This window comes from Halichoeres trimaculatus, unplaced genomic scaffold, assembly GCF_033239565.1.
Source record: "Halichoeres trimaculatus isolate MK-OKI-2021-1 unplaced genomic scaffold, fHalTri1.1 fHalTri1_scaffold_3, whole genome shotgun sequence".
In the NCBI taxonomy this organism is placed as follows: Eukaryota; Metazoa; Chordata; class Actinopteri; order Labriformes; family Labridae; genus Halichoeres; species Halichoeres trimaculatus.
The window spans coordinates 10,939,622-10,966,529 of record NW_027437181.1 but is presented as its reverse complement, the minus strand read 5'-3'; the positions used below and the strand labels follow the sequence as shown (position 1 = coordinate 10,966,529).

General features: G+C 42.2%; 1 protein-coding gene across 7 annotated transcripts in view; it reads left to right on the top strand.

Moving 5' to 3' along the window:
• Positions 1 to 3,198: 3,198 nt before the first annotated feature.
• Positions 3,199 to 26,908, top strand: part of tle3b (TLE family member 3, transcriptional corepressor b) — a 33,314-nt gene continuing 9,604 nt past the window's right edge. The window contains exons 1-9 of one of the 7 annotated variants that reach the window (XM_074665950.1): positions 3,199 to 3,676; positions 4,205 to 4,423; positions 4,922 to 5,022; positions 5,257 to 5,320; positions 7,255 to 7,299; positions 14,475 to 14,537; positions 16,731 to 16,805; positions 24,143 to 24,344; positions 25,336 to 25,352. In XM_074665950.1, coding sequence (XP_074522051.1) covers positions 4,400 to 4,423; positions 4,922 to 5,022; positions 5,257 to 5,320; positions 7,255 to 7,299; positions 14,475 to 14,537; positions 16,731 to 16,805; positions 24,143 to 24,344; positions 25,336 to 25,352 — 591 coding nt within the window. In that variant the 5' untranslated portion in view covers positions 3,199 to 3,676; positions 4,205 to 4,399. Of the gene's footprint in view, positions 3,677 to 4,204; positions 4,424 to 4,921; positions 5,023 to 5,256; positions 5,321 to 7,254; positions 7,300 to 14,474; positions 14,538 to 16,730; positions 16,836 to 24,139; positions 24,346 to 25,294; positions 25,353 to 26,908 lie in introns of all 7 variants that reach the window. The other 6 variants (XM_074665947.1, XM_074665949.1, XM_074665946.1 and 3 more) reach the window with 6 other exon arrangements.

Sequence of the window (26,908 nt, the reverse complement as noted above, 5' to 3'; positions counted from 1 at the left end):
CCAAGAAACAGGCAGAGAGGTGAAGCTACGGAGCACTTCAGAGCTTTCTGGACGGTCTCTGTGGATATGTTCCCAACAGTTTCACCCTTAAACTGCATGTGTATTTGTAGATAGAAATAATGTTCATATTTTTCTCCCGTAGTAGTTGATTATGCTTTAGAAATAAACATTTTAACATTGGTGGGCCAGCCCCCTTATCCACTTGAGGCTGGTGACTCTTGCCACCAGCTTCAAGTGGATGCTAGAGGAATTGCAGTGTTTTGCACTTCTGCATAGGCTTCATTATTCTCAGTAGGTTGCTGCTTTGTTGTAATGTATTGCCTCCTGATGTTAAGACTGTGTTGAATTCTATTTATACAACAAATTAGTGTTGTTATTTAATTAATAAAACAGGGAAATGCAAAACCAGACACATTTATAGCACATCCACAAAGACAGACACATTAATCTTAAAACCAAACCAAACCTACAGCTCACCATGTTTGACGGGCTGGGTTGGCTGATTTTTTTTTTTTAGTTGCCTTGCTCATTTTTGTTTGTTTATTTTTCCTTTTCTGTATTTAAGGTCTGCTTTCCCCCGCACATTTGTAGATACAGCCTTTCTTTACAGTGAAATATGTATGTAGTATGATATACAGCATTAAGTTGTTTTGAAAAAGGTGAACAAGTTTTTCAAATCAAATTTATTTACTTTCACAAAAAGCAGTCACTGTTGAGACAGGCATCTCTTCTGTAATGACCAGAAGTGACAAGATTCACTTGTGTTTACAATACTGATCATTAAATTTTAGCATTTTGTACTAATGTAATTTGCACAGTAATAATGATAAAAATTGATAGTGCCTTTCTTTACACACTTGAAAACATTGAGCAAGACAGGTACAAGATACAGAGAGATATAGAGATTAGGTGGGAGCAGAAGTCACATGTAGCAATTGGTGGTAATACACTAAGAGTGTCACCCACAAAGACAAAGACCAATGTTAGTGTTGTGGGAAACATTATACACTGACTACAACTGTGAAGCCAATTTTCATTATTTAACATTATTTTTATTTTAACATTCGTATTTTGTTTGAGTTACTGTATTTACAATAGATAACTGCTGTTTGGTATGTGTCAAGAAAACAAATATAATTGGAAAAATGAAAATATGTAGGCCATTTAGTTCTCAGACTCAAAATATATTATATATTATTTATTTTATATTATTTGTTTCCTTTTTGAAAACAGTGTCAGCTGGAGCCTATATTTGGCACCAAGGAACTCTAAACACAGCTCTTTCTGGAAGCTTCTTTACAGTATGAGTTACCCACACTGTGTACAGACAGCTCTTACTCGAACTATTATTCAAACTCAATCTATACAAAGTTAATTCTTCACTTAGGAAGTTTTGTGAGAGAAAAAAAGCTTTTAAAATCTCCTAGTGAGTGTGTAGCTCCCTGACATGCCCTCAGTGCATGAGTTATTATCCCAGCTCATGTCAGAGCATCTGCAGGAGGGATACATTTGTTGCTAAGCAACAGCTAAAGCTCGCAGCATGTTAGCTTCAGTTATGTTCAAAATTTGGGAGGACTATACTTTTTGACTCCTAGGCCCTTTGTTTAGCTGAAAAAAAAAAAACTTAATTTAATTTCAGGCTGAGCATCACAAAGAGTCCATGAGCAGTGTTGTCTGTACTACTTATATAACACTTAAATACATAGCTGCATACATTTGAGGGAATTTTAAAGGAAAGACACAGCAAAATGATGAATAAATACATCTTAATTATACTTTGTTGGGTCATTTTGAACCCAAAATACTGATGATGAGTCCCACTGGTCTTTGAAATTACTGTTATAACAATGAACAACATCCTAAACACTCGACACAAAATAAATATGCCCATCATACCGGCTTGACAAACATACATCAGTATTTTGGGGGGAATACAGAAACCTTATCTGAACAGTTTAAACATGAAGAGACTTCAGTGGTGACTGTGATTAATAAATGAATATAATTTTAGAAGAAGCAGGGATAAAAACAGATGAGTGTAACGGGCCAATGTTTGAGCGAGGTAAAAGCTTTGTTTTGCAGCAAATGTTTTCATGGAGGAGGGGTTGAAGGAGGAGGGGGGAATCAAACTGATATTTAGCCCCTACTGGCTTTTTTTTCTCCTGCTTTTGTTTTATGCAGGGCTCTTTTTACCACATGGTAGTGACAGATTGTTTGAGCTGAAAGGAAAAGCCATTCGAAGCTAATTAAGCAGCCATTCCAGGCTCTATTCGCAGGCAGGAGGGAGAGTAGCACAGGCATTTGTCAGCGCCGGACCCAACGTGGGTTTAATTGACAACCACTGCTCCTGACTGACAGCTTTTCCAGCTCTCAGCCAATCACAAGCCGCGACGAGAGACAGCACGAGCACCATTGGTTGAAACCGTTTGAAGAGACGGGAGAGGGGACCCACGTGGGGGCGAGCATAGTGAGCAACACTTGATAGGCTGATCTCCTCACGCGCAGACGTGTTGTAGCCCACCTAGTGCTGCTGATAGGAAAGCTTGTAGATGCTTGAGGTCTCGTTAGAAATAGGTCGATCAATTCAAGTCACTCAGAGGACACTCTGCCGTAGATTAAGCGGTATTCACATCTTCTGAACACTTCGGGTCTTGAATGAATTTCTACGACCTCCTGTTATTCTTGGCATAGAAACAGAGCTGATTTCTTTTTCTTGGCGTCCCTACATCTCCCTGAATATAGAACGGAAAATGTGTTTTCCAGATTAAAAGCTTACTCTTCCAGCCATAACTTGCGTACCTTCACTTCTAACTGTTCATACACACACATAACATAAATTTACAGCCAAATGCGTTGTCTGCTCGATAAATTACGTGTGGTTGTTCACCTGTTTACACCCGCAAAGTGAGCTTGAATCTTCTAAATCTTAACGATAACACTCCAACATTTTTACTCATGATGTAAAACGCTGAGATACTAGTTGTAATCCACGGATATATAAATGATTGTCTTTGTTTTGAACAAGCTGTTGAACGCACTGAATGTCACTTCAGATCCAAAATGGCGAACATGTGAGGTCACATTTCACAACCCAATCAGAAGCCCGGGTTCCTCTGTATCCCCACGTGGGGTACCTTCGCTGTAATTGGTCAACGATGCTAAACTCCTTCGAAGAACCTGATTGGTTAGTGCAGGGCCCTCTCTCGGCAGTCGGGTCCTCGTGTCAGTGCACAGTCTGTGTGTGGTACAGCGCGCGCGGAGGAACTGGGTATACCCAACAGCGAGCTAGTGGTGAATTTCACAACGGCCGACATTTTCAAGAAAATTAACCCGGTTATTCGCCAAAAAAATAATCTTGGACTTACTCGAAGATTCGTGTTACCACCACTGGATCTAATTAAGGTTTTCTTTGAAGTTGTGACTGGCCGACAATTCGCCCCAATTGAGGGGTTTCCAACGTCCGACCGGACGGAGAGACGCTCTCCGCTTCGGGATCACCGGGGTTTTAAAGGACTCAAGAGGGAGAAAAGAAGTGGAGGAAAACAGAAACGACGACGGAGCTTTTCCGCCTGTATCTTTTTGTGTTGACGGATACAGGTTGAGGATATAAAGCGCTGTGTCTGGATAATATACGTTTTACCTGTGCAGAGGAGGGGAGGAATCAGTCCAGACAAAGGTAAAAAGGGCGACATGAAGAGAGCCGCTAACAAGACGGGTGGTGTTGGTGGTGGTGTGGCTTTGAAAGCAGCAGCTCCTTGTTTTCTGATCTTCCCGGACCACCAAAAACAAGCTTCTCTGTGTGTTCTTGTCTCCTTTGTTGGGAGAACTCGTTAGATTTACGAGAAAATAAAGCTCCATGTCGCTGAGGGCGTGTGATTGAAAGTATCAACTTTGGGATTTATTTGATACCACGGATTAAATACATTTTTCTTTTGCAGTCTCTCTTTGTTTCTTTTGCTTTATAATGCAAATCGGGGCGCTTGAATTGATTTTTAAAAGGAAATTTTGGAACAAATTTCAGAAGAACATGTTACAGTGAGCATTAAAACTACTTTATTCACATTTTGTAAAGTAGTAGATACCAGACAAGTCTGATTAAAATCATTAAGCTTTTAATATCCGGCCGGTTACAGCCAATGTGTCTGCATTTTGCTGCAAAAGTGATTCAGATCGTCAGCTTCTGCCTCTTTTTCTGTTTGTTTAGATAAAAAAGGAAAGGCAGGCGAGGTGATACATCCAGTGATCGGGGTCTGAGTGTGCTCCTCGCAGCCGAGAGCAGGGCTTTGTCCGCCGCCATCCTGCGCGCACAGGGGAGGGGGCGGCGGTGATCTACTGCACCTTCACTGGGATTACGGATATAGAGACAACAAACCAAATTCCCTTGTGTAAAGGACGCGACATGTATCCACAAGGCCGGCATCCGGTAAGTAGCTGTCTATGTCACTATTTGTAAATTGATGCAAATACACCGCCCTTCAAAGTAGCCTAATTAGCTCTTCAGAGTAGAGCTGCTGATCCACACCTTACTATTTATGGTCTGCACTCCTGCTGCTGAGACGCCTCACTCTGCAGGAGAGAGAAAGTGGGAAACTTGTCTTTATTTGCAAGAAAGATCAGAGCTTTTTGTTGAATGCAGATCAACACCCCTGACTGTAAAATCTGCATGGTTGAACAGCTAAATGTACAAGAGTACAAACACTTTGGGTGTAATAATAATACTGCTTTTGTGATGAAACATTACTCTGTGAATGGATTTACTCGCCTGAGCCCTAACACAAGACATGATGAGTGGAAGCAGCTCTTTTATCCTGTAGTTGGGGCTCTGAGGAAATGTGAAGTAAACAATCAAGAGAAAATCTCACGGGAACTGTTGTGTGCACTGTGTTCGCTTTACTTATCTGTGGTATCTAACCTTTTTCAGGCACCTCACCAGCCAGGGCAGCCTGGCTTCAAGTTCACAGTAGCAGAGTCCTGCGACAGGATCAAAGACGAGTTTCAGTTCCTGCAGGCACAGTACCACAGGTAATGATCAGCCTTCTGTAAACAGCATGAGCTTCCTGGAAAGAATACGAAGAGGAAGCTGCTTTTGTTTTGCTCTGTTTTTTTTTTTTTATAGCTTCATGCAACAAATCTTCTCTGTTTATACTCAAACATAAACCTGTTCTTACATTTTTGCATGTGCAAAGCCTTTAAACCACAGAGTGAAAAAAAATGTTAACATAAAGTTCATTTTTTGTTTGTTCTCTTTTAAAAAAGTCTTAAAGTGGAGTACGATAAACTGGCCAATGAGAAGACAGAGATGCAACGTCACTACGTCATGGTAAGAGCAGTCATTATGGAGCTGTGAACCAGATTTAAAACCGTATCCTCCCTTTAGCCTCAGGTGAACAGTCACAGGTGGTGTTTTGCAAAGGCCATGTTAGCATTTCTCCCTGCGTGGTATTGTTGAGTCACGCCTGTGTTTTCATTGGGTAAGGAGGTGCTGGGTGGGGGTGTTTGGCGGATGGGGTTGAAACTCAAGCAGGGGTCAAATATCCAACTATTGATTGTGGGGTGTGACGACCCCCCTCTATAGCTCTGGGGTCTTCTTTATGACCCCCGTCACCCCTCCCGCACACACCCTACACGACCCACAGGGGGTTAATGACTGGTCTGTCTGCTCTGTGCATGAATCAGAGGGTTTCCTGCTTGTTCTTTTATTTCTTAACTTCCCCAGGGTGAAGCACGGGGTCATTCCAAGCACTTTGACACACCTAGGGGCTTCACAGTGGGGTTTTCTCAAACAATAAAAATAACTGACCAACTACAGGCCAGGTGTTATCCTTAACCAAACATCCCAGTTCTGGGGAATGTTTTTGTAACTGATGTTAGTTTTCTCTGTTTTTGTGTAGTGATTATGAAATTATATAAAAAAATAATATTTCTGCTCAGTGCAAGAAATTATTTGTTATCAACTCAACCAAATAGGACTAGATCAAAAGTTAAGTGCAACACTAGACCCTGGATTACTGATTTGGACATAACTTTTACAAAGTAAGGGTGTGATGTGATTATATATTATATGGTTTTCACAAAATAAATGAATCACCACCTGATTTATTTCCTCAAAGCAAAAATACACATTCACACAACAAAAACATCAGCTGGTGAATTAATCCATGAAGCAGATACAGCCCCAACAAACTGACAAGTTTCATTTAAAGCCTGTGATCTATTGTTGCCAACATGCAGCCCTCCTCCATGTGCAAATTCTACTAAAGTGAGTGTACTGTCTGTGAACTAAGTTTTACTCCCCTTTCAACCTTTTCTTAAGATAAATTAGAGAGATGTCTCACATCTTTCAAGATCAATGAAGGGGCTGCATGTAAAACTATTCCGGGACTGCAATTAAAACACATTATATTCAGCTCAGAGCTTCCAGATGATCAAACAGAGACAAAGAAATCTCTGCCTCTGAAAAGAAAAGCCAACACAAAGGTTCTTTCTCATACAGGAAAGGCTGCATTGTGTGCATGGAAAGAAAGAACAATCTTTATCTTAGACGTGATGTAACTCAGACCCCGCTGTAAGTTTGTGTATGTGTGTGCTTATCTTGTTTGTACATGAAAGGACTGAATTTAACCAAACGCAGCAGTACGTTTGTTAAATATTATTTTCCCTGTGAGGGACCAGAAGGTGGTGGGAGTAGTTATAATAAATGGAAGCTGTTAGCTGTGTGTTTGATAAACAAGACAGACAAACTACTCGGCTTTAGTTTGTTTCTGTTGGTGGGCTCACAAGCTTTTTGGCAATCACCGGCAGATAATGTTGCTTTCAATAATAGTATTGGCTCTGTGCTGGGTTTTTGAAGCCATAGACACTGTTTGTAGCAGAAACTGGCAGCATGGGGTAGAAGTAGTGAGGATAGTAGTCAGTCGACTGTCAGCTGTGGTCGCTCAAAGAATATGAAGTTGACAACCTCTCTGGTGTCTCTTTTTAACAGCTCACTTCTGTGTGTGAGCTGCAGAAAGTATTGAGCTTGTCTCATTTATAGTTTGGTTCTGATAAAACTGCCCGATAAAGGTGTTAGGTCAGTAAATCACTAAGATTTAAATCTTGTTTCACTGATAATTTAGAAAGTCCATGCAGTAAATGATGATAGATAACAAAATGAGATCATGTCTGCCTCCAATCACTGATTTAATTTGAAATGAAATGTAACATTTAGAAGTCTTCTCCTCTAATAATAATTTTTTCTCTTCATCTTTTTCACAGTACTACGAGATGTCCTATGGGCTCAACATTGAGATGCACAAACAGGTATGTAGCCATATCAGAGAATGTGTGTGTACAGCTAAAACACTGCTGTTTTTCTTCCCTAGTGGTTGAGAAATATAAACACACACACACTCACTCACACACACATACCTGACCTCAGTGTCTACCCTCATCCTTAAACGGCTTCAGGAGGCAAACACATACTGGCTTTCTGTCGTGAAAACGCTGACAGGCTCAACAACACAGAGGGCACGCTGCCTGATGGGGATGGTTTGATAAGATTAAAGTAAAGTATTTGGCAGACAGTCTGAGAGGATGTGTTTTTGTGTGGTTTGTCCTTTTGAATGTGTATGCGCTTCTTTGTGTATATGTGTATGTGTGTGTGTGTGTGTGTGTGTGTGTGTGTGTGTGTGCGCCCATATGCCTGCACTATTCTGTCTCTGCCTCCCCAGTGCCAGCCAGGCTAAGAGCTCATTAGTTCAGCTGCCACCCAGCATTGGGCATCATGCTGCAGTGGAAAGACTTCCACACATGAATGGGGCAAAAATATCTGCTGTTTCCTCTACACCACCCAGGAAGCCAATTCAGCCCACTGGAGGCACGGAGGGGGTGGAGAGGGGGTAGCTGGGGGTAGATATGTTTAAATCATGTTAGCACGCTCTTTTTGTTGTACTTCTGGGTAATAATTGGCCTTCACTGCCTAACATTTTAGGGGCAGCTGGGTGTATCCCTTCACCTTAGTACTTGAGTAGGTTTAACAACACAGAGAATTCACACTCCTGAAGTGTCCTCAGAGCAAGGCGCTGAAAGCTTAGGAGATCTGGCAGAGAATGTGTGTCAGCAGAGATGATGTGATAACCCTCTGGATGACAGCTAGTGCTCCCTACAGTGAGTTTGTTTTTGTGTTTTTTGGCATCGTGTTGCCTGACAAGTTAATGCCATAAGACATTATGGTGCAAAAGTGCCATTGCATGCTATCCATTTGTGCCAATATAGGTTTTATTGTCGCAGAGGCAGTAATGTCTGTAAATGAAGAGATAAACTTTGAGTTTTGATAAGAAATAAATTAGAAACATAATAAGTAAAAGGCTAGCTGCAGGCCCTGATTTGTTTGTGGACATTTTGAAATCGTATAACTACATTTTTAGTTGTTTTGTAATTCCATTAAGATGCTTGAGATTTCAGCTTCTGGAAGTGTTTTTGTCCCCAGAATGGAAACTGTGCCACGTTGTGATGGCTGTAATAGGCTGGCTGACTTTTGATATTCTTATGACAAGATAACACAGATTTTAATCCAAGAACTCAGCCATTTGTGGGAACCAGAGGCGCTCTCTAAAGCTAAAGACCTGACCTCAGGCTGTTTAGTCAGCCGTGTGACACCCACGTTTTCTTTTGTATCAACAGACATCAGCGTAATCTTTTATTCAGTTCATTTAATAAAAGGAAAAAAGATTAATGGGATCCCTGTTTTATCTGTCTACACTTACATTTCCATTTCTGCTGATTCTGTCTCACTTCTCTTTCACCTTTTGCCTCCTCGATTCTCCTTTTCCAACCTCGTTGTGGCCTCACGTCTTTTTATTGCTTTCCCCTCCTCCGATTGCCCCGCCACCCCAGTGATGTGATGTGAGGTGAATGATGGCCCTCGTGTCATTAGCTGTGTGATATGATGTATGAGGGCGGGGGAAGAAAGAGGTGGGGAGGAGGCTGCGTGGCCCTCAGATCCAGAAGGTTAATGGCATCAGTGGGAGGGAGGCACGGTTGGAACAGCGGCAGACTGCACAATTCATCAGCTTTAGACGATTTCTCCAGGCACGTGTGGTGTGTGTGTGTGTGTGTGTGTGTGTGTGTGTGTGTGTGTGTGTGTGTGTGGATGGATGTGTGTGTGCTAACTAGGTGTTTTCTGTTTATGAAGGAGCTCACTACCTCACCCCCTCCTCGCCATTCTCAAGCGTCTTTCTGTCAGGCACTTATCACCGACAGGGCGGTTGAAGCAATGCAGGGGTTGGGGGGACAGAGCTGGTGGCTGTGGGTGGATGCTGGTGGCCATGGACAAAGCGAGTAGGAAGGGAGGGGGGCGGCAAAGGAGTGAGAGACTTTGGGGTAAATGGGTTAATCGACTGGTCCTCTCCTGCGCATCTCCTTTGTTTATCAATAAGCCTGGTGGAGTCGACTGAGCACTCTGAATAATGCATGACTCCTGCCACCTCCCTCCCCCTTCTCTCCTCGTTCTCCCTCCCTGGTGAACGAGTGTTTGTGATGACATCAGCGAGAGGTAAACAGACAGCCCTTAGCGGTCCCTGTTATTGGTAGGAGGGGAGGGGGATGGATTATTGGATGCAGGCGGACATATTACTCTGCCTGTGTAGAAGATTTATGCGTGTGAGAGAAGAGGCATGATAAACCCACTTTGTGCTGTTATCGCTCCAAAGCTGGATTGAAAACCTGGCAAATGGGCGCACACACAAGCAAACAGGCATATTAATAAATACTTGCATCATTTGAATGGTAAAACCAGTTCTGTCTTCACACAAACACACACTACTTCCTGTTCCCTGCTGCTGCTCATCTGAATGGCTGCTAGCAAAGGGATGTGTGCAGTTGCCGGGGGGTAATTTGTTTTGACAGTGTCTCTTATGATGGCACAGAGTACAGGGTGGAGGTAATCACCCTCGCTTGCTGTCAATAAGTGATTTTAATTAGCGCAGCTCATTAGGCTGCCTCAGCAACATGCCCCGCTGACTCTGTGGTGTGGGTTGCTTTGTTTTTCTCCACCTCTTTTCTCTGTCGTGGTCTCTGTTTATCTCTTGTTAGCTTGTCTGCGTTTTGATTTCACTTCTCTGTTTTGGTAAATTGAAAGTAAAAGGTACATGAAGAGATATATCAAAGAGTGAAGCATCAACATGCTCTGTAAGCTGCTGATATAATTGGCTGTTATATTCTGTAAGCAGCTGTTTGGTGTTGTTTCATAGCAGCATTGACTTCTGCCTAAAATGTGGCATCTGCATAGCAAGTATTTCAATTAGGGCTGTTGAGAGATTGATATTTTAATAGGCATCAATCATTTAAGCCCACTAACTATGTGTGTTTTTTAATTGCACGTTTAAAACTCTACTGTGTTGCATTTAAGAACAGTTTGCACATTACGGATAAATAGTGTTTTTATTTTGCATTTAAATGATTGTAGTGAGTCTCCAAACAGTTGGTGTGTACTCTAGTTAACCTCATGTATCAGTTACCTATGCCAAGGAGGTTGTGTTTTTCGGAAAAGTTTGTCTGTTTGTCTGTGAACAACACAACTCAAAAAGTAACAAACCGATCTTCATGAAATGTTCAAAATAGAATAAGGAAGAAGTGATTACGTTATGGAGGTGATCTTGATCACCGTCTGGATCCAGGACTTTTTTTAAGTATTTTTTATCATAGTGAGATAGGGCCGTTTTCACTATATGTGTATATAACTCCACGTTAAATCTTTGGATTGCTTTGCAAAACAACACAAGACAAGGCCACTATAATTTCTGACAGATGTAAAAGTACAATCCAGATCCTGGTAATATTCTAAGATCCAGAATATGAAATATGTACTAGGTCATTATAATTTTCAACACTGTCAGGAAACAAATTATTGTACAAACCTGCAACTAACACCAAATTGCAGCAGACAGTCTGCTGAAAGGGAGTATAACATTAAAGTAGGACTAAAGTGTTGCATCACAATCACAATATGCTTGGTGGAGGACTGACTGTGATGTGCCACTCAGAAACTTAACAATGTTTTTATTTTCCATCACAATAGCAGCAGGAAGATGCTAGGGTGGCTCGACTACAGTGTGCAGAAAGGTGTTATGTCAACGCTGACAGAGCGAATTTCAGTTATATCCACAACCAAAACAAAAATAACAGTTTGTTTCAGGTTGCTTTTTGTGTGAGAGTTTGATGACACCACCTGTGTAATGATCATCAAGTCATATTGAAGTGGTCAGTTTTTTTTCGTTTTAATCATACTTTATCAGAGAGGTATTGTGATTGGTTGATTCTGAAGTTTAAGTATCAGAGAAACATTTTTAATCCGTACATCTCTTATTTAGTGTATCAGTTTCCTCACTTGTTGAATGAAATGAGGCAAACAGAGAAGGTGCTGAATTGGGGGTCATGTCCGTTTCCTGGATGGAGGCAGAGGGTGAGAAGAGCAGAGGGAGGCAGACAGACAGAGAGGGAGCTTGTGTAAATGAATAATTTATGGAGGATTCCTGGAATTGTTTGCCAAGGTGATGATGGCCGACCTGTCTCTAAGCCAAAACAAACTGACAACGAGAACACACACACCGACATACACACACTCTTGAGAGGGAGGTTGACGAGGTTAGAGGAGGCTGTGAGACACGCTGAAGTTTGATAGCTGGGGCTGGAACATTGTAACACAATTAGCGTTTCTGTGTTTGTACTCATCTGAGCAGCTGATGATAGTTTTGTGTCAGAGTTGATGTGGTTAAAAGGGGAAAAAAGCTTCTTTGTGCTTTTGTGTACACATAAACTCCATCGCTCACAATGAGAGATGTGAGATATTGTTTACATGACGGTTTGAATCAGATGTAATCTGTTGGAAAACAGCTCATCTCCATATGCTCCCCTGCAGAAAAAGGATGTCACTACAGTTTTGAGTGTGTGAGCTCAAAATAGAAAGACATGCATACGCAAAATATTCTTCATGCATTTGTAATGAAGACGATACCTCTAAGTGCCTCTTTCTTCCTCTGCTCTGGCTGAGAAGATAATTCCCAAACAGCCCATCTTGCCCCCCCCGTCATATGCCACTTGTTTTCCTCGCCAATTGAATCCTCGTCAGAGTCTCTGCTCTCTACTTGGGGGCTAATGCCTGCAGCGACAAACAGCCAAATGGCTTTCAACGCACCATTGACAGAGGGATGCAATGGAGAGAGGGCCTCTCCAAGCTGTGGTGCTACTAGACAACCCTGAGTACCTGTAATTGTGGAGCTGCAGTGAAAAGCTTCTGCCTGCTCAAAGGCTTCTGTTTTCAGTGGCTTTAAGTGACAATAAACTCTTTCCAGTGCCTGTCTGTGCAGCTAAAAGCACTGTGGAAAATAGAGCCTCCATAGTAAAGTGGGAGTCATTTAAGAGGGCTGCGAGTCATTGGATGGGATGTGTTGTGAGTATTTTTTCTCTTCAAAATAGCAGTGAAAAAGTTGTGTAAATAAGCCATGTGCCCATTTGAACTCTCTAAACATGTCCTGACAGAGCAGAGGGACTGCTTTGAAAAGAAAGGTAGCAATTACCGGAAAGGGTTTACAGTTTGTTTCTCTGCTTGATGTGAAAGTCATGTTTGCCCTCACGTAACCTTCATTTAACATGTGATGGGTAATTTATGAATCAAGTCAAAAGGAAAAAGCAAATATTTCTGCAAAGGAAGTCGGCTCCTTTGTTTTAAATCCGGGCTCTGGAAAATATGTGATCCCAAGTGTCAGAGGAAGCTAACTGTGGGGGAATAATTAGCTCCGCTCTGCTCCAAAAGCACCTGATGCTCTAACTCACCTGTCAGTGATCTGCAGACGCACCTGTTTTAACAAAGCAGCTAAATAATTCAGCTCATGTTGATGTTTTTTGGCTTCACACAGTGGCTCTGGTGTTGTGATTTGTTGTGAACGAATGGATGCCTGTTTGGTGAGTCGGTTTGTGATGCTGTTGCTCTAATAGCAGAGTGTATCAGCACACCGCTGTGTCCTACAAGCCCCATGTTGCTCCCCTCGCAGCCATTTCCAGAGAAGTGGTGTGATACTGAAACACTCTAATCCTTCTGTGTGTCATTGTATCCAGCCCCCGCTAATGATGATGCTTTATGAGTCTCCACAGAGCCCCCACTTCTCTTTCTCTCAGCCCCTCCTTCCACTGGTGCGGCCCCCTCCCCACCTCCCCACTCCCAGTTATCCCTCATTAATTTCCCGTGCCGATCAGATCGACAGGCCGAAAATTCAATTTAATGACCTGCCTCTTTGCTGCGCCTAATATGATTTTACAGGCTGTTCTGGTCAGTGCCCCAGCCCAATTTACATAACGATCAGCCGTGCCAGATAGCGTTGCCCCAGCAACAGAAGAGGGGGAAGATGAGAGAGGAAAAGGAGGAAGGAGGGAGGGCACTGAGAGGAGGAGTGGAGATTAGCAGGAAGGGGTGTGAAGAAGCGTTTGGATAGGGAGAGGGAATGCATGGTGCGTCTGAGGTCAGACGAAGGGTTGTGAGATAATTCCTGACAGGCCAGCAAAGGTCCATCCCCCTCTCCTTCTCTTCCTGTCTCCCCTCCTTGAGAAAGAAAAGACTGACACAGAGAGCTGAGCAGGAGACTACCGGCACCTCCTGTCCCCCTTTCCACTCTGTCTCCTCCCTCCTCCTTTCACAGTCAAAAGAGGTTAAAGGAGAAAATGAGAGGAATGCAGCGGCGTACAAAAATGGCGGGAAGGCCCTCAACCCCCCCACTCTCACACCTGCTGGGCCTCCACCCCTAATCTCTCAGAATCAATTAGTTCACCTCCCCCGGTTCAGTCAAACTACATTACCTTAGTGTCAAATCACAGCGTTTCAGTTTCCCATTCACCCCTCACACACAGGGTCCACCTTTTGTCCTTCATTCTGATTCTGTCCTCCTCCTGCTTCTCTCTCTGTAGAAATACAGACTTTAAAAAAGGAAATGGGTTTGGGCCAAATGTCTTGGGACACTGGAGTACGGTAGCAGACAGCACAGCAGATCCATTTGTCTGTAAAGTGCTCTGTGTTGGTGGAGCTCTGCAGTATCATCTTACTGTCCCTGCTAATATTCCAGGGTCGATACGGAGATGTTTCTGATAGATACGACCAGAGAGTTAACCTGCCTGCCTCAGTGTGCCCCACCCCTCCCTCTATGGGCTGTAATTATGAAGTATGGACCTCATTATGGTCTCTACAGCCAGATGGTATTAGCATATTTCAACCTGCTAATGAAATAAGGCCTGAGCCTAATGGAGGCAGGAGAGAGAGGGAGGTAAATTTGTTTAAAGGCTGCTCCAATTTAGTTAAGAAATACATGATCTGTCCTGAAGGACGCTGCAAACATTTGCCCCTGTGTTTTATAGGTGGTTTAACTGCTTAATTATAATGTAGCCTGTGGCATTCAGCACACTCAGCACACTGCTTCTAATGTTTCCTCTTTCTTCTTCTTCTCCTACAGACAGAGATTGCCAAACGTCTCAATGCTATTCTGGCTCAGATCATGCCGTTCTTGTCACAAGAGGTGAGTGTCACTGCAGATACAGCTTTCATTTAATTTCTCCTATTATGTTTATTTAACTTACAAGAAAATGCTGAGCAACCAAAGACCCCTACAGCTCACGAGATGAGACGATACACGAAATTAGATTTACAAGAATGAGATAAAGCAAGACTTAAACCCTTTTTTTTCACTTAAGTGATAAATGAAATAAAACAATAAATGAATTTTCACAGGAATAAGTTATAACATGCAGAACAATCCAATCCAATCCACTTTATTTATATAGCACATTTTAAAAAACATTTAAGTTCACCAAAGTGCTGCACAGTTAAAATAACATATGAGAATATCAATAAAAGAAATAAAATCAATTTAAATAACACATAGAAACAAATAAGAGTCATAAAAAAAGGGGTTAAGACCATAAAAGACATAAAAGGACTCGGATCACACAACTCTCATGCTGAGTTAAAAGCCAAAGAATAAAAGTGAGTTTTAAGATGTGATTTAAAAGTCGTTAGGGTGGGGGATGTTTTTATTTTGAGTGGCAGATCATTCCACAATTTGGAAGCCACCACTGCAAAGGCTCGATCACCTCGGGTCTTTAAACAAGTTTTAGGGACCATGAGGTGAAAGTGATCAGCAGACCTCAGGGACTGCGAGGGGGTGAAAATATTTAAAAGGTCGGAGATGTACTGAGGAACAAATCAGGTCCAATGTGCACAGCTGCAATAACAGACACAAACAGCATGTAAACTTTATAAAAGTGTCACAAATCACATGTTGGTCTATTGATGCTTATGAAAGAGAAGTTCGTCTAAAAAAAAAGGTGTTAATAAAGTTAAAAAACATATTTTTAGTTTTTTCTACAACAGTCGTATACCCTTATTCCACAGTATTCCCATGTCTGGAATACCTGTTGATATGTTGACTTTAGCCTTTTATCATGAAATCTTACCTCTACCTCTCTGCTTTAGTGAATATTAGTGGAAATAGCAGTTTTTAATTTTTTGTTTTTAACCTTTATCGATATGTATTCCTCTTTTTAAAACACGTTCTGACCAAAACATGAGGGCGCTAACTGTTGACTTAAAAATCAGGCTGTAACACCCTTATTGTGCCAGAGATAAGGAAAACATGATAAACGGATAAAGGGAAGGTGACTTGATGACATGAAGCAAAGGCTGGATATTTTGTCTCGTACTTTTTAGTTTAAGTTGGAGTTTCTTTGGTGGATAAGAGTAAATGCAGTCTGGACTCTGTTTATAAAAACAAATGGTGACAGACGTCTCTTCTGAAAGCCTCCTCTGCAGGTTGAACATGCATTCAGAGATCACTTGTTACATTAACATTTTTTGGCCATTACTCTCTTTGGAGACGGCCTTACAACAAGAAACTTTGCACAGGACAAATTTCACCGTTTTGGATACAGTGTAACCTCCACATCAGTGTAATGCTACATTGATGCTAAAAAGGACAAATTCTCCAACTGCTGTCCTCGTCATGAAAGCTCAGTCAGACTCTCGAGGGCAGGGCGTGGTGCTGAAATTAGGCTGAGACAGCCACCTTGTCCTTTCACATGCAAAAAAAAAAAAAAACTGGCACAAGATCTGGTCACACCCCTTATTTATTGTGTAATAGAGTTTAAGCAATCATCTCCATCACTCAGATGTTATTACATTGCTGCTCCAGTTCCTGCTCCTTTCATTACTGAACAAAGAGTCAAACCAAATACCAAACTCTATAAATAATAGTCCTGTAGGACCTACATGCGTCCCTAAAAACAAATTATATATGCTAAGACCAGAGAAGCTGCCTGCTGTCTCTCTGCAACAGTCTGTCCCAGTGTGGGACCAAAGGTTTTATCCTCTGAGCGGCTACAAACACAAACTTTTTGAAAACAGACTCAGTCTCTATATATTCAGGATGAAATTTCCTGCCGTGATTGATTCATTATTTTTAAATTCATGTCCCTTGATTCTTATATACGGGGCTGGTTATGTGTGAAGTGTTTTTATTGTTTGTGTATTGACTTTGAGGAGGATGAAATGACTTTGCTGCATTATGCTGCATTTCCCGCCCTCAGCTTGAGTGCCAATTTGTAGATGTGTGTAGTTAAATGTTTGGACCCTGCAGGAAATTCTTTCCTCTGTATTTTGTAGATTATTCTTTCCCATCAGGAGTCTAATCTTTGTGTTTTTCTGTGTCCTGCAGCATCAACAGCAGGTGGCTCAAGCTGTTGAACGGGCCAAGCAGGTGACAATGACCGAGCTAAATGCTATCATCGGGGTACGTGGACTTCCCAATCTGCCTCTCACTGTGTGTATACCCCCTTTTCTTCCTTCATTTGACCTCAAGCCAGGGGCAAAACAGCACGCATAGAGGAGGACCAGCACACCTGTACAGATCCTTCAGCTGTTTAAACATGCACTCAGTTAATTTTACCTTTATCGGCCTCTGTTTGTGATGCTTAAGGATAACCTTGGAAAGGGCTTTAGGTTCACAAGAAATACAGGTTTAAAGAGTTTTTCATTGTATGATTCTTAACCCAGAGTGAATATAATCTGTGAACTCCGAGTCCTCCTCTTGTGTGCCGTCTTGCCCCTGTCTCCAGTGTTTAAATCATGTTTTTATTTGAGTTCACGATGTTTGCAATGTGCCGTCTTTATGCTGCTCACTGTTGTAAATTCACTGATTGTTGGTTAACCGTGACCTGTCAGCGCTCAGCGTGTCGGTCTTAGCAGCAGCCCGGCTCAGATTCTTTCGTCTCAGACGGAGTCAAAGAACATCTGATAGAAAGTAACACAGTCCAGGCTGAGATCAGATCAGGCTGTTTCTCAGATTTCACTTTGGCTGCACTTTAATTAGATAAAAGGTTCCAGCAAACAGACTTAGCCCTACCTCTGACCCAGTAACCAGGATTTAAGAGCAGTAAAGTTTGGACAAGCAGTGTGACTGTGGCAGAGATTAGAGCAGTAAAGAAGGAGCAGGTACTGAACATTTGTAAGCAGCTGATTCAGATAAAGTGTTTCAGATACATTAAAGCACTTTATTTTCAGAATGGAAAGCCGGCAAAGTCCAAATCTTCTGATTCAGCAAAAATGCATGCACTGTACGACAAAATGGGCTTCAAGTAATTCTATTTTCATTGATTTGTCTGTTGGTTTATCAGTTAATGATTCATTTATCCTGCAGCTGATTTATTTATCATATTTTGCCTGTAGCTGATAGTTATAATGTGGTTGCTGCCTGGTGTACTATAAATGTTCAATGTAAAAATATGTAGTTATAATCCAAATTTAGTTCCAGTATTAAGTTTGACCCTTTTGTCAAACATTTTATTGCCTTTGAGTTACCATGAATGGTTAATCTTTTATGTATACTACTGAAGAGTTCAACCTTGTATCAATAAACAGTTTAAATCTGCATTTTTATGTCATTAGTGATCAGGTTGGTTTTGACTGGCTTCAACATCAGTCGTTTTGTTGGGGATGTCTCTAGCTTGTCATTGTTTGTTAGATTAAAACTTAATTTATGATCTCAAACACCATGAAAAACACAACTCAGCTGTGAAAGCTGTAAGTGTCAATAAGTTCAATGTGTGATGCATGCTATGAGCCCAAAAATTATTTGTGTTCCTCTGTAGGTTTTAGAGTTTATTACATTGAGGCTTTTTGTCTTTTTGCTGATATCAGAGGTTGAGTTTTGGTAAGTTAGTAAAAAGTAAGCAAAAAGTATTTGGTCTTTTAAGATAGCCACAACCCGAACCACGCTAAATCCACTCAGACCTAATGTAGCGTTTAGTGTTTTCCCTTTCATCTGGTTTGATTTAACTCCTGCAAGCACAGCTTCTTCTCCAAAGCCAGCTTGGGCCCAGATGGATAACTGGCCATTTTGATTAGCCCTCGAAAGCAGAGGTTTGTCATAGGTTAGCTAGTCTCAGTGGGTTAGGGTCAAGTCTAATGAGAGGCAGCTATCGAAATTCGATTAGAGTAAATGAGGCTGGAGCACAACCTGCAGTTTTCAAGGTAATTACTTCCTGTTTCCTCTTTCTTTTTATTCCTCTAACCAGCTCAATGAGACTGTCCACAGTGACCCTGCCTTCATTAGGGGTGGGCAGGGCTGAGCAGAGCACACACACTAACACACACACATGCACAGGCACACAGACGCTCACAGGAAAACAGACTTTAATCATGGTGGCAGAGACCTGGCAGGTGATCAATCTTCATGTCCTCTCAGTGTGAGTGAGGCAGTGCGGCTGTGGTGTCATTAAAGTCTCAGAGATATTCAGAGAGCATCAGACTCTGGCAGCTTCATACAGCAGATAGATCAGAAGACAGATTTGAGTCTAGACAACCACACACACACACACACACTTTCTCACAACCACACGTACAATGGGGCAGGTTTTGATATGGGATAAAGTTTACTCAGTATATTAAAGTCCCTGACTGCCTCTCTGTCTCCTCCTGAGGTGAGGTGACTGAGGAGAAATACGACAGATTACTTTAGACTCTGGATTCAGGAAGACCAGGTTTTAATTTTCAGGAACAAATATTCTCATTTTGAGTTGGGCTGAAACAGACATTTTATTGTTTTAATGTTTATTTGTTTTATGTACTCTGTCACTTATACCCTCAGTGCCATTGTAATCGTTGGCACGCCTTCATTAACAACTTTAGATGAACATAAAGATTAATTAAAAAATGTGTATGAATAAGTTTTCCTTTTTCTGTCTAAAGGTTTAAATATGTGGTTTTGTAAATCAATTTCCAGACCCACGAGTTGATGCAGAGGTTTAACTTTATCCCAAGTCTCTTAAAAAAAACAAAAACAATTGACCGCAGATTTCAGTCCAATAGTAGACGATGAATTCTTTGTTCACCCATTCGAAGAGGAAGTCTTTGCCTGTTAATGAGATACCTTAATATCAACTTTCATGCTCTAAAAGTAAACTATCAAGACTTGTGAATATCTTGTGAATCCTTTATGAAGTAAGGAGAAAAAACAGTTATCTAGATGTATTTTATGATGTTTAATAATGAAGACATCAAAAAAGTTACCTAAATCAAATATTTGCTCAAAGATCAACAATTTAATGAAACTGGCTGCCAGAAACTTTGCAACTTCTAAAGAGAGTCAAAGGCTGAAAAAAACTTGTACATTAACACAGTTTCCATATTTAACATCAGGCAGCATGAGTCACCTATAGCTTCAATGTGTTGAAAGATTGAAGAGGTGACAGACAAGCTGGCATAAAATGCAAACCGTCCCTCTCTGTCCTACTCTCTGTTTTGCGTGAGTTGCGTGTGGAGGCGACATATGATTGAGTTTGATTGAGTGTCAGAGGAGCTGTCTCATTTCCATCCTGCTGCCCTCGTTTCCATGATTCAACACAGGCAAAGATTGTACTGAGATAATGTTTAACGAGTCGGTTACAGGTGCTGTGCTGCTTATCAGCAACCCTTATGCAAATGTTAATATGTCAGGCTCGCTGTGTAAACTTTAATACTAGCTGCTTTGTTTTTAACGTGTGATCACTGTGAAAGAAAATGTTACACTCAGGTATTAAACCACTAGAGTTCAGAGAAAAACATGACTGTACATATCTTCTCTTACACATTTTTTACCAACAGTTATTGATAATGGTTTAGTAAATGGTTTTATTTTGTAAAGCTACCCATTGAATTTTAGGTGGTATTCAGACCTGGAATGTTTGGTCCACTTTAAATGGACCAGGGTTCGATTCCCACGCTGGTCCGGACATTCCATGCAGGTGTGAATAGACACAAACAAACCCTAGTACAGACCAAACAACCGGACTGAGACCCACTTTTTGAGGTGGTCTCGGTCCGCTTCCAAACGAACTCTGGTGCGGTTTGTGGTTCTCCGGTGCAGGTCTAAATACAAACCAAGGTCCATCCGAACTAACTACAGGATACATGCGCCTTTTGGGCCTATAAAGCCACCGTAGCCAAGCATTGTTCATTAATCCCCACATATTTCACTCGCAGCCCGTAGTTAATTTGTTGTTCTTTAGTTCATATCTGACCCTCCGTCTTCTGTTTAGCCACGCTGTTGCTAGCATGTTGTGGGTCAGGACACGCAGAGCATAGTGTCCCCTTGCTGCGCGCATTTGTCTTCGCTGATTCAAAATTTGAAACGGAGCGTTGTTGAGCCTGCTTTGAAGGAGCTGCTCTTGAAACTGAAAATGATTTTGCAGCTCTAATAAGAGCACAAACACACATGTTTACCTCCATTTCTGGGTCTGTATTCTGTGTGCCGCCCTTTGTCAGTGCTGTCCAATGAGAGCACCAATTGTCACACACGTGGATGTGTTTACAGAATATAGTCCACCTGCAAAAAGTACAGTCTGAATACGAACCGCACCAAACAAAAAAAATAAAGTCCTCTTTTGGTCCGGACCAAACAAGTGGACCAAAGGACTTTTCTGGTCTGAATACAGCCTTAATTTAAGAGATTGCCAGCTTCTATCGAAGGCAACAGTTTGTTGCTGAAATGAAGTTGTTTGTGGGTTGGTCAAACATAATGTTTGGTGTCTGTTGGACTGCATAAAGGTCACATGGGATGATGGTGTCAGAGATCTGCTCACTTCATTCAAAGGAAACATGGCTTTCCTCACTCATAACATCTGATTCAGCTAAAGTAGGACCCAACTTCTGCTTCTTGACCGTAGTTTTGTTGCCTCTAAACAACACAAGAAATACAGAGCATGAAAGTGCTCTTTGTCATTTGAGTAATGTGCCCCAAAGTTCCCTTCTTCTTATCTGCTGCATGGTAATAACAGCGATTGCTGTCTTTGGGGATTTCGATCTTTGATAGGACATTACTAACCCTTCATAGACTGTTTCCTGGAAATCAAACCTCAGCTGGTAAATTTATCATGCGTTACAACTTCAGTTTCATTTTCCTCTCGGTGCTTGTTTCATACCTGACTGAATCTCCTCTTCCTCTCCTTTGACCCCGCAGCAGCAGCTGCCTCATAGCGTCTACCCTTCCTTCATGGTCAGTGTGCAGGAAGTTAAACAATCAGTCCTTCTTCAAGTGTGTCTTTATTAACAAACGTGATGCTTCTCTCAGACTGGGCATGTCCTGTGTTTGTGTAGCCTGTTTGCAGTGAGTCGTTTGTCTGCATTGATCAGGTGACAAAGATTTCAGAGTGTTTTTATTTCTAACCCCAGATAAAATCCTCACTTTTTAAATCAATCAGATGTGTTTTTAGCGTCAGATGTAGTCTAATCTTTGTTGCGGGGACTGAAGGAGCTATGATGAGCCGCTGAAGCTGTTGTAAAGCTCAGGATAAGTAGGTAATGTGGCGATGACTGCCAGACTTATTAAGCTGGTCTGCCAGCTGGTTTGTGCCAGTGCTGTTGATGCGTGTTCCACCTGACAGTACTGTTCTGCAGGGAGCCAGCTTCGCCTAGTTAACTTTAATTGCCTGTTTCCTGTGGAAGTTGCCTGAGCTGCGGCGGCATTTACACATAATGAAAAAAGATAAGTGTGAAAGGAAGCCAGCTCTTTATCCATGAATATTGAATTGGAAGCAATTTATTTTCAGAATTTTCTCTCTTTCCCTCCCTCCCCTCGTCGCTCCTCGCTCCTCTTCTCAGCCACAGCTCGTTAATGAGGCTTCTTGATAATGATCCCTGCACGCTTTTCCTCATTAGGCACACTCAATAGGGACGTCCCTGCCTCGGTCCCTCTCTCTGTCGTACTCTTGTTATTTTCTAAATCTGCCTCCTTTTTCTTCCTTTGGCTGCCCCCTTCCTCTCTTCCTTTTCCACAACAGATAGTCTGCTCGGCACAGCAGTACAATATCGATTAACAATGCTGCTCCTCAGTCGCGTCTATCCATTGTGCGATTTAAGGTCCAGCTCCACGTAATGAGCTGACTGAATAATGGCCAGCTGCTAAATAAACCTCTAAATGTGGTAAGCCAGCAGATCTGCGCTGGTCCAGCTCATGTAATGAATGTATGGATGAGCTTATTGAAGTTCTATCTCTCAAGCAGAATAGCAATCATGTTTTTTTCCTGCTGCAGAGAGGCGGTTGATGGATGTGCTAAGTGTTATTTAACCTTGTTTTAAAGCACTTGCTTCCCTCTTGCCTGAGTGGCTATTTAACTCCTGTCTATCTACTCACTCCTCTCTGACTGCCACACACACTCAGATAGACACAGACACACATATCCATGGTCTCTCAGGAGGTGTGTGTGTGTTCTCATTGTGTCTGTGCTTAACTGCATTTTGCTGAAGGAGTGGGCGTGCTTGCTTGGTTTTCAGAGTGTTGAAAGGTTTTGAGGTTTTTGAGTGTAGACTTATTGATTTCTGACTGTCCCAGCGATGATTGAAGCACAGCGGAGAAAAAAACTGTCTTTCTGAAAATCAGAGGCTTGTTGTCTCGTCAAACACTGTTGTCACGTAAAGATCTTGTAACACAGGGAAGAGAGGAGCAGGAAAGACAGTCTGATTAAGTAAAGGGTGACATATAAGAACAGTTTCAGGTCTTTAGTATGGGTATAGACTTAGGTTTGTCTTTGTCAAGGTACAGTTGGATGTTTTTTTTTTTTTTTATGACGTGCAGGTTTTAACATACAAAAGTGAGTTTAATCAATAGCCACGTTTACATGAGGAGTTTTTGTCTTTACGAATGGAATCTTTCTTAAAGACTTTTCCGAAAACAATAGTACACATGGAAAGGAATATTCCAATTTCTGGTCTACATGTGGCGCTATAATCAAACAGAATACTCAATGGGGCATGTGCAGAAAAACGTAAACACCACGTGATTTATCAAAGACGGAGGACAACAGTTTTGTTATCCTGGTATTGCAATACTCCGTATTGCGAGTGTCCGTCCAGTCTTGAAATTATGTTCACTTCTTCAAAGTTTGGATCAAAAGCAAACTTTCCTCCAGTGCTGACTGCTCGCCGCCATTTTTTAAAATTGAGGAATGTCTCTTGTTGCGTCTTACGTCATATCTGAGCATACGCTGAAAGAACGCACCCTGACAACGTTCCGTCTGAGTGGATACATGATACCTCAATCGGTTTGGGGAAAGGAATATTCCACCCCTGTGAAACCGATTAAATGTCCGTTCAGGTTGGCACTTTCCTTTCAGAATGAGGTGTATACAAAGGTTAAATTCTTTCCGTTTGAGCATATATACCGAATGCAAGTGGAATATTTGGGTCCATGTATACGTGGCTAATGTCAAGAGAAAACTAGAACATTTGAAGTAAAATAAAAACTGTAATAATTGGTGTCTGATGGTTGGTCAGATCCTGATGTTAAAGGCTGAGGATGTGGAATCAAGTTTTAATAAAACTGAGATGATTTAAAGCCAGATTCCTCCTCCTCCTCCAGATGATACTCGTACAACCAGAGTTATGTACAGACTCTGTTTTCCCCTCAGCTGGTGAACGAGCTGGATCAGCATGTTGGCACTCTCTGTCAGTCTATTCTGCATAAACGGTTTGGCCTTGAACTAAATGCGCTCAAAGCCAGCTCTAATGCATGAGTGGAGTGTGGTCATCCATGGATTCACTTCCCAGCCGACCCACTTGTCCTCTGTCTTGTCTCTGTGCATTTGTTTACAGCAGCAGCAGCTCCAGGCTCAGCACCTCTCTCACGCCGGCCACGGGCCTCCAGTGCAGCTCCCGCCTCACCCGTCAGGCCTGCAGCCGCCCGGACTCCCCCCTGTGACGGGTGCCGGCTCCGGCCTGCTGGCTCTGGGTGCTTTGGGCAGCCAGGCCCACCTGCCTGTAAAGGACGAGAAGAACCACCACGACCTGGAGCACAGAGGTGAGGAGCACAGCCTGACACACAAACACACACAGCCTGCAGTGTTTCACAGCTGATGGGGGACAGTTTCTACCCAGAACTGGTTCTACCAGCCAGATGCATTCATCATAGAAACAAGCAGCTGCGTATTCCTGCTCACCAGTGTTTACGAACTAAATCTCTGGATGTGACGCAACATTTCTAAAACAAAAAATCCTCTGAAGTATTTTTGTTTCAAGTTTGATTTCAAATAATTGACCTGCATAAAGGATTTACAGGTTGTAACTGGTGGTTTTATATTTACCACTTAATCTACTGATGCTTTATTGATCGGTTACAAGACAAAAACGACACTCATCTTTTTTGCAGACTTGAAAAAAATGTGTATTTTTCTCTTTCTGAATGAGAAAAACGTCTGTTGTAATAAATGTAAATCATTTATCAATTTATTGTGGGTAATGAACCCTCAGACCTTCAGCGACAGCTTCTCACAGTCACATATTGGTCGGTCATGAGTCTTTTCTCCTTCTAATCCACCAAGAGCAACAGATAGGTCATTTGTATTTATAAATGTTTGATAACCAAAGCAAAGTTTTTTTAATGCAAATATTAATACTTCATGCTACGATGCCGGCAAACATCCTCCTTAAAGTCAGAGGTCAAACAATAAACTACACACCGGAAAAAAAGAGAATGTTGGGAGTAGGAAGAAAAGTACAAGTCAACAGACGGCTTGTTTTGACATCAGTAACTATATCTGATTTAAAAAAAGCATCAAGTTATGATTTATTAAGCTGTGACAAAGTCAGAAGTTACAGCCACTAAACCCTCAAACAAACTGTTAAATGATGAGTTGTTTGAGAACTTTCTGAGCTAAGCGATGATGTTTGGAGTGATTTGTTTGATGTGATTTCAGTCCTGACTCTCTGTGACACTCATACTAATTTGTGTTTTTCTTTTCTCTCTCCTGGCCCCTCATCTTTTCACTCGCCCCTGGCCCTTCCTCTGAAAGAACGCGAGTCGAGCACGGTACGTTGACTCTCGTCTCTTCCTTCTCCTGTGTGTCTTGACTTTGCCGCTCTCTGGCTCGCTGTGTTTGGTGATTAGGTGTACTTTACATAGACCTAAGCTCCCTGTTCAGGAGAAATTCATGCTCTCTCTGTAAGAACACACACTTTTTTGTACTCAGGGGGTTGACTGAAATCAAATAATGAAGTCTGGCCAAATAAGCCGGTGCCATCTAATCCAGGTGGAAAATGACTCCAATCACTGGGCGAGGATTAGTAGTGAGCCAGCTCCTTTAATTTCAGCACAATTAAAAGCGACTTTGACTCTCCTTCTCTTCTTTGGAGGATTCACTGTTGCATGTGTCCAATACCTCGCTGCGTCTCATCTCCTTTTGTCCTTGGCTTTGCTCACATCTTCATCGTCTTCTTCCTTTTCTTATCTCTTTAATTTGCTGGTTTGCTCGGTCTATCTCTCTCCTCCTTCTCATGTTAAAAGTCCTTGTTTATTGGACTGGCTTAAAGCTCTCAGTGAGCTGGAGCGTGACGACCTGCTGGATCTGCTCGGACAGATTGAGTTCCTATTGACTGGCCATCCTGAATGGACCCACTCATGTCTGAAGGAACCCAAACTCTTCCCCTCTGTCTCGTACGGTGACAAGCACCTGCCAGTGTGACCTACCGTACCTGATCTCTTTTCCAATGCGCGCGCACACACACACACACACACACACACACACACACACACACACACACACACACACACACACACACGCGCTGTCCTGTTGTCTCAAAGCATTGAATTTCAGAGTTGGAGGCAAGTGCAGGGTTATTGAGTCTAAGCAATCCATTAAAGGTCACAGGCGCAGACACACGAACAGGTTGTAAGAGATTTCTGTCTTGCCAGGGAGCGTCACCAAACCCAACCAGACAAACTTTTCCTCAACAGTAGCGGAGCACACTCCATAATTTGACCCAATGTGGAAACAACTGCTCAAACAGCGTTGTTTTTATCTTTTGTCATCCTTTCATTTCATTTTTAAGTCCTCATTTCTCCACACTGCTCCTTTCTCTTCCCTTTATTCTCAGCCAAGAAGTCAGACATCTACCTCTTTCTGAAGGCAGGGATTTGTTGAGCTGCCTGACAGTGTGGCCTGGCCTCAGGGTTTTACTTGCTTCACTCCCCCTCACCCTCCTCTTCCTCCCTCCTTCTCTGCCTGTCGGCCTGTTTGGCAGTGCTCCCCCTCTACACCAGTGCCCAGACTACAAAACCCCCGTTTGCAGCTTCTGAGAGAGTGCCAGCCTGTCCGGGCATTCCCACTAGTGGGGAGAACTCATTGCCACACTGCTACGCTCTCATGGCTTGCCAAGTTCCTTTCCTGTTTTGCTCTCTTGTCTTTCTTCCTCTTTTTTTTTTCTCATTTTCTCACTCTGCCTCTTTCATGGTTCTTTCTCTGCTGGCATCACCCTCTTTGTGTCTTCACGTTGCACTCTTGTCCAGGTTCCTTCAATGGTCTCTTTCTTTCTATCCTTCCTCTCTCTTATTTCTTTATTTATTTAAATTCTGGTTGATTTCATGAA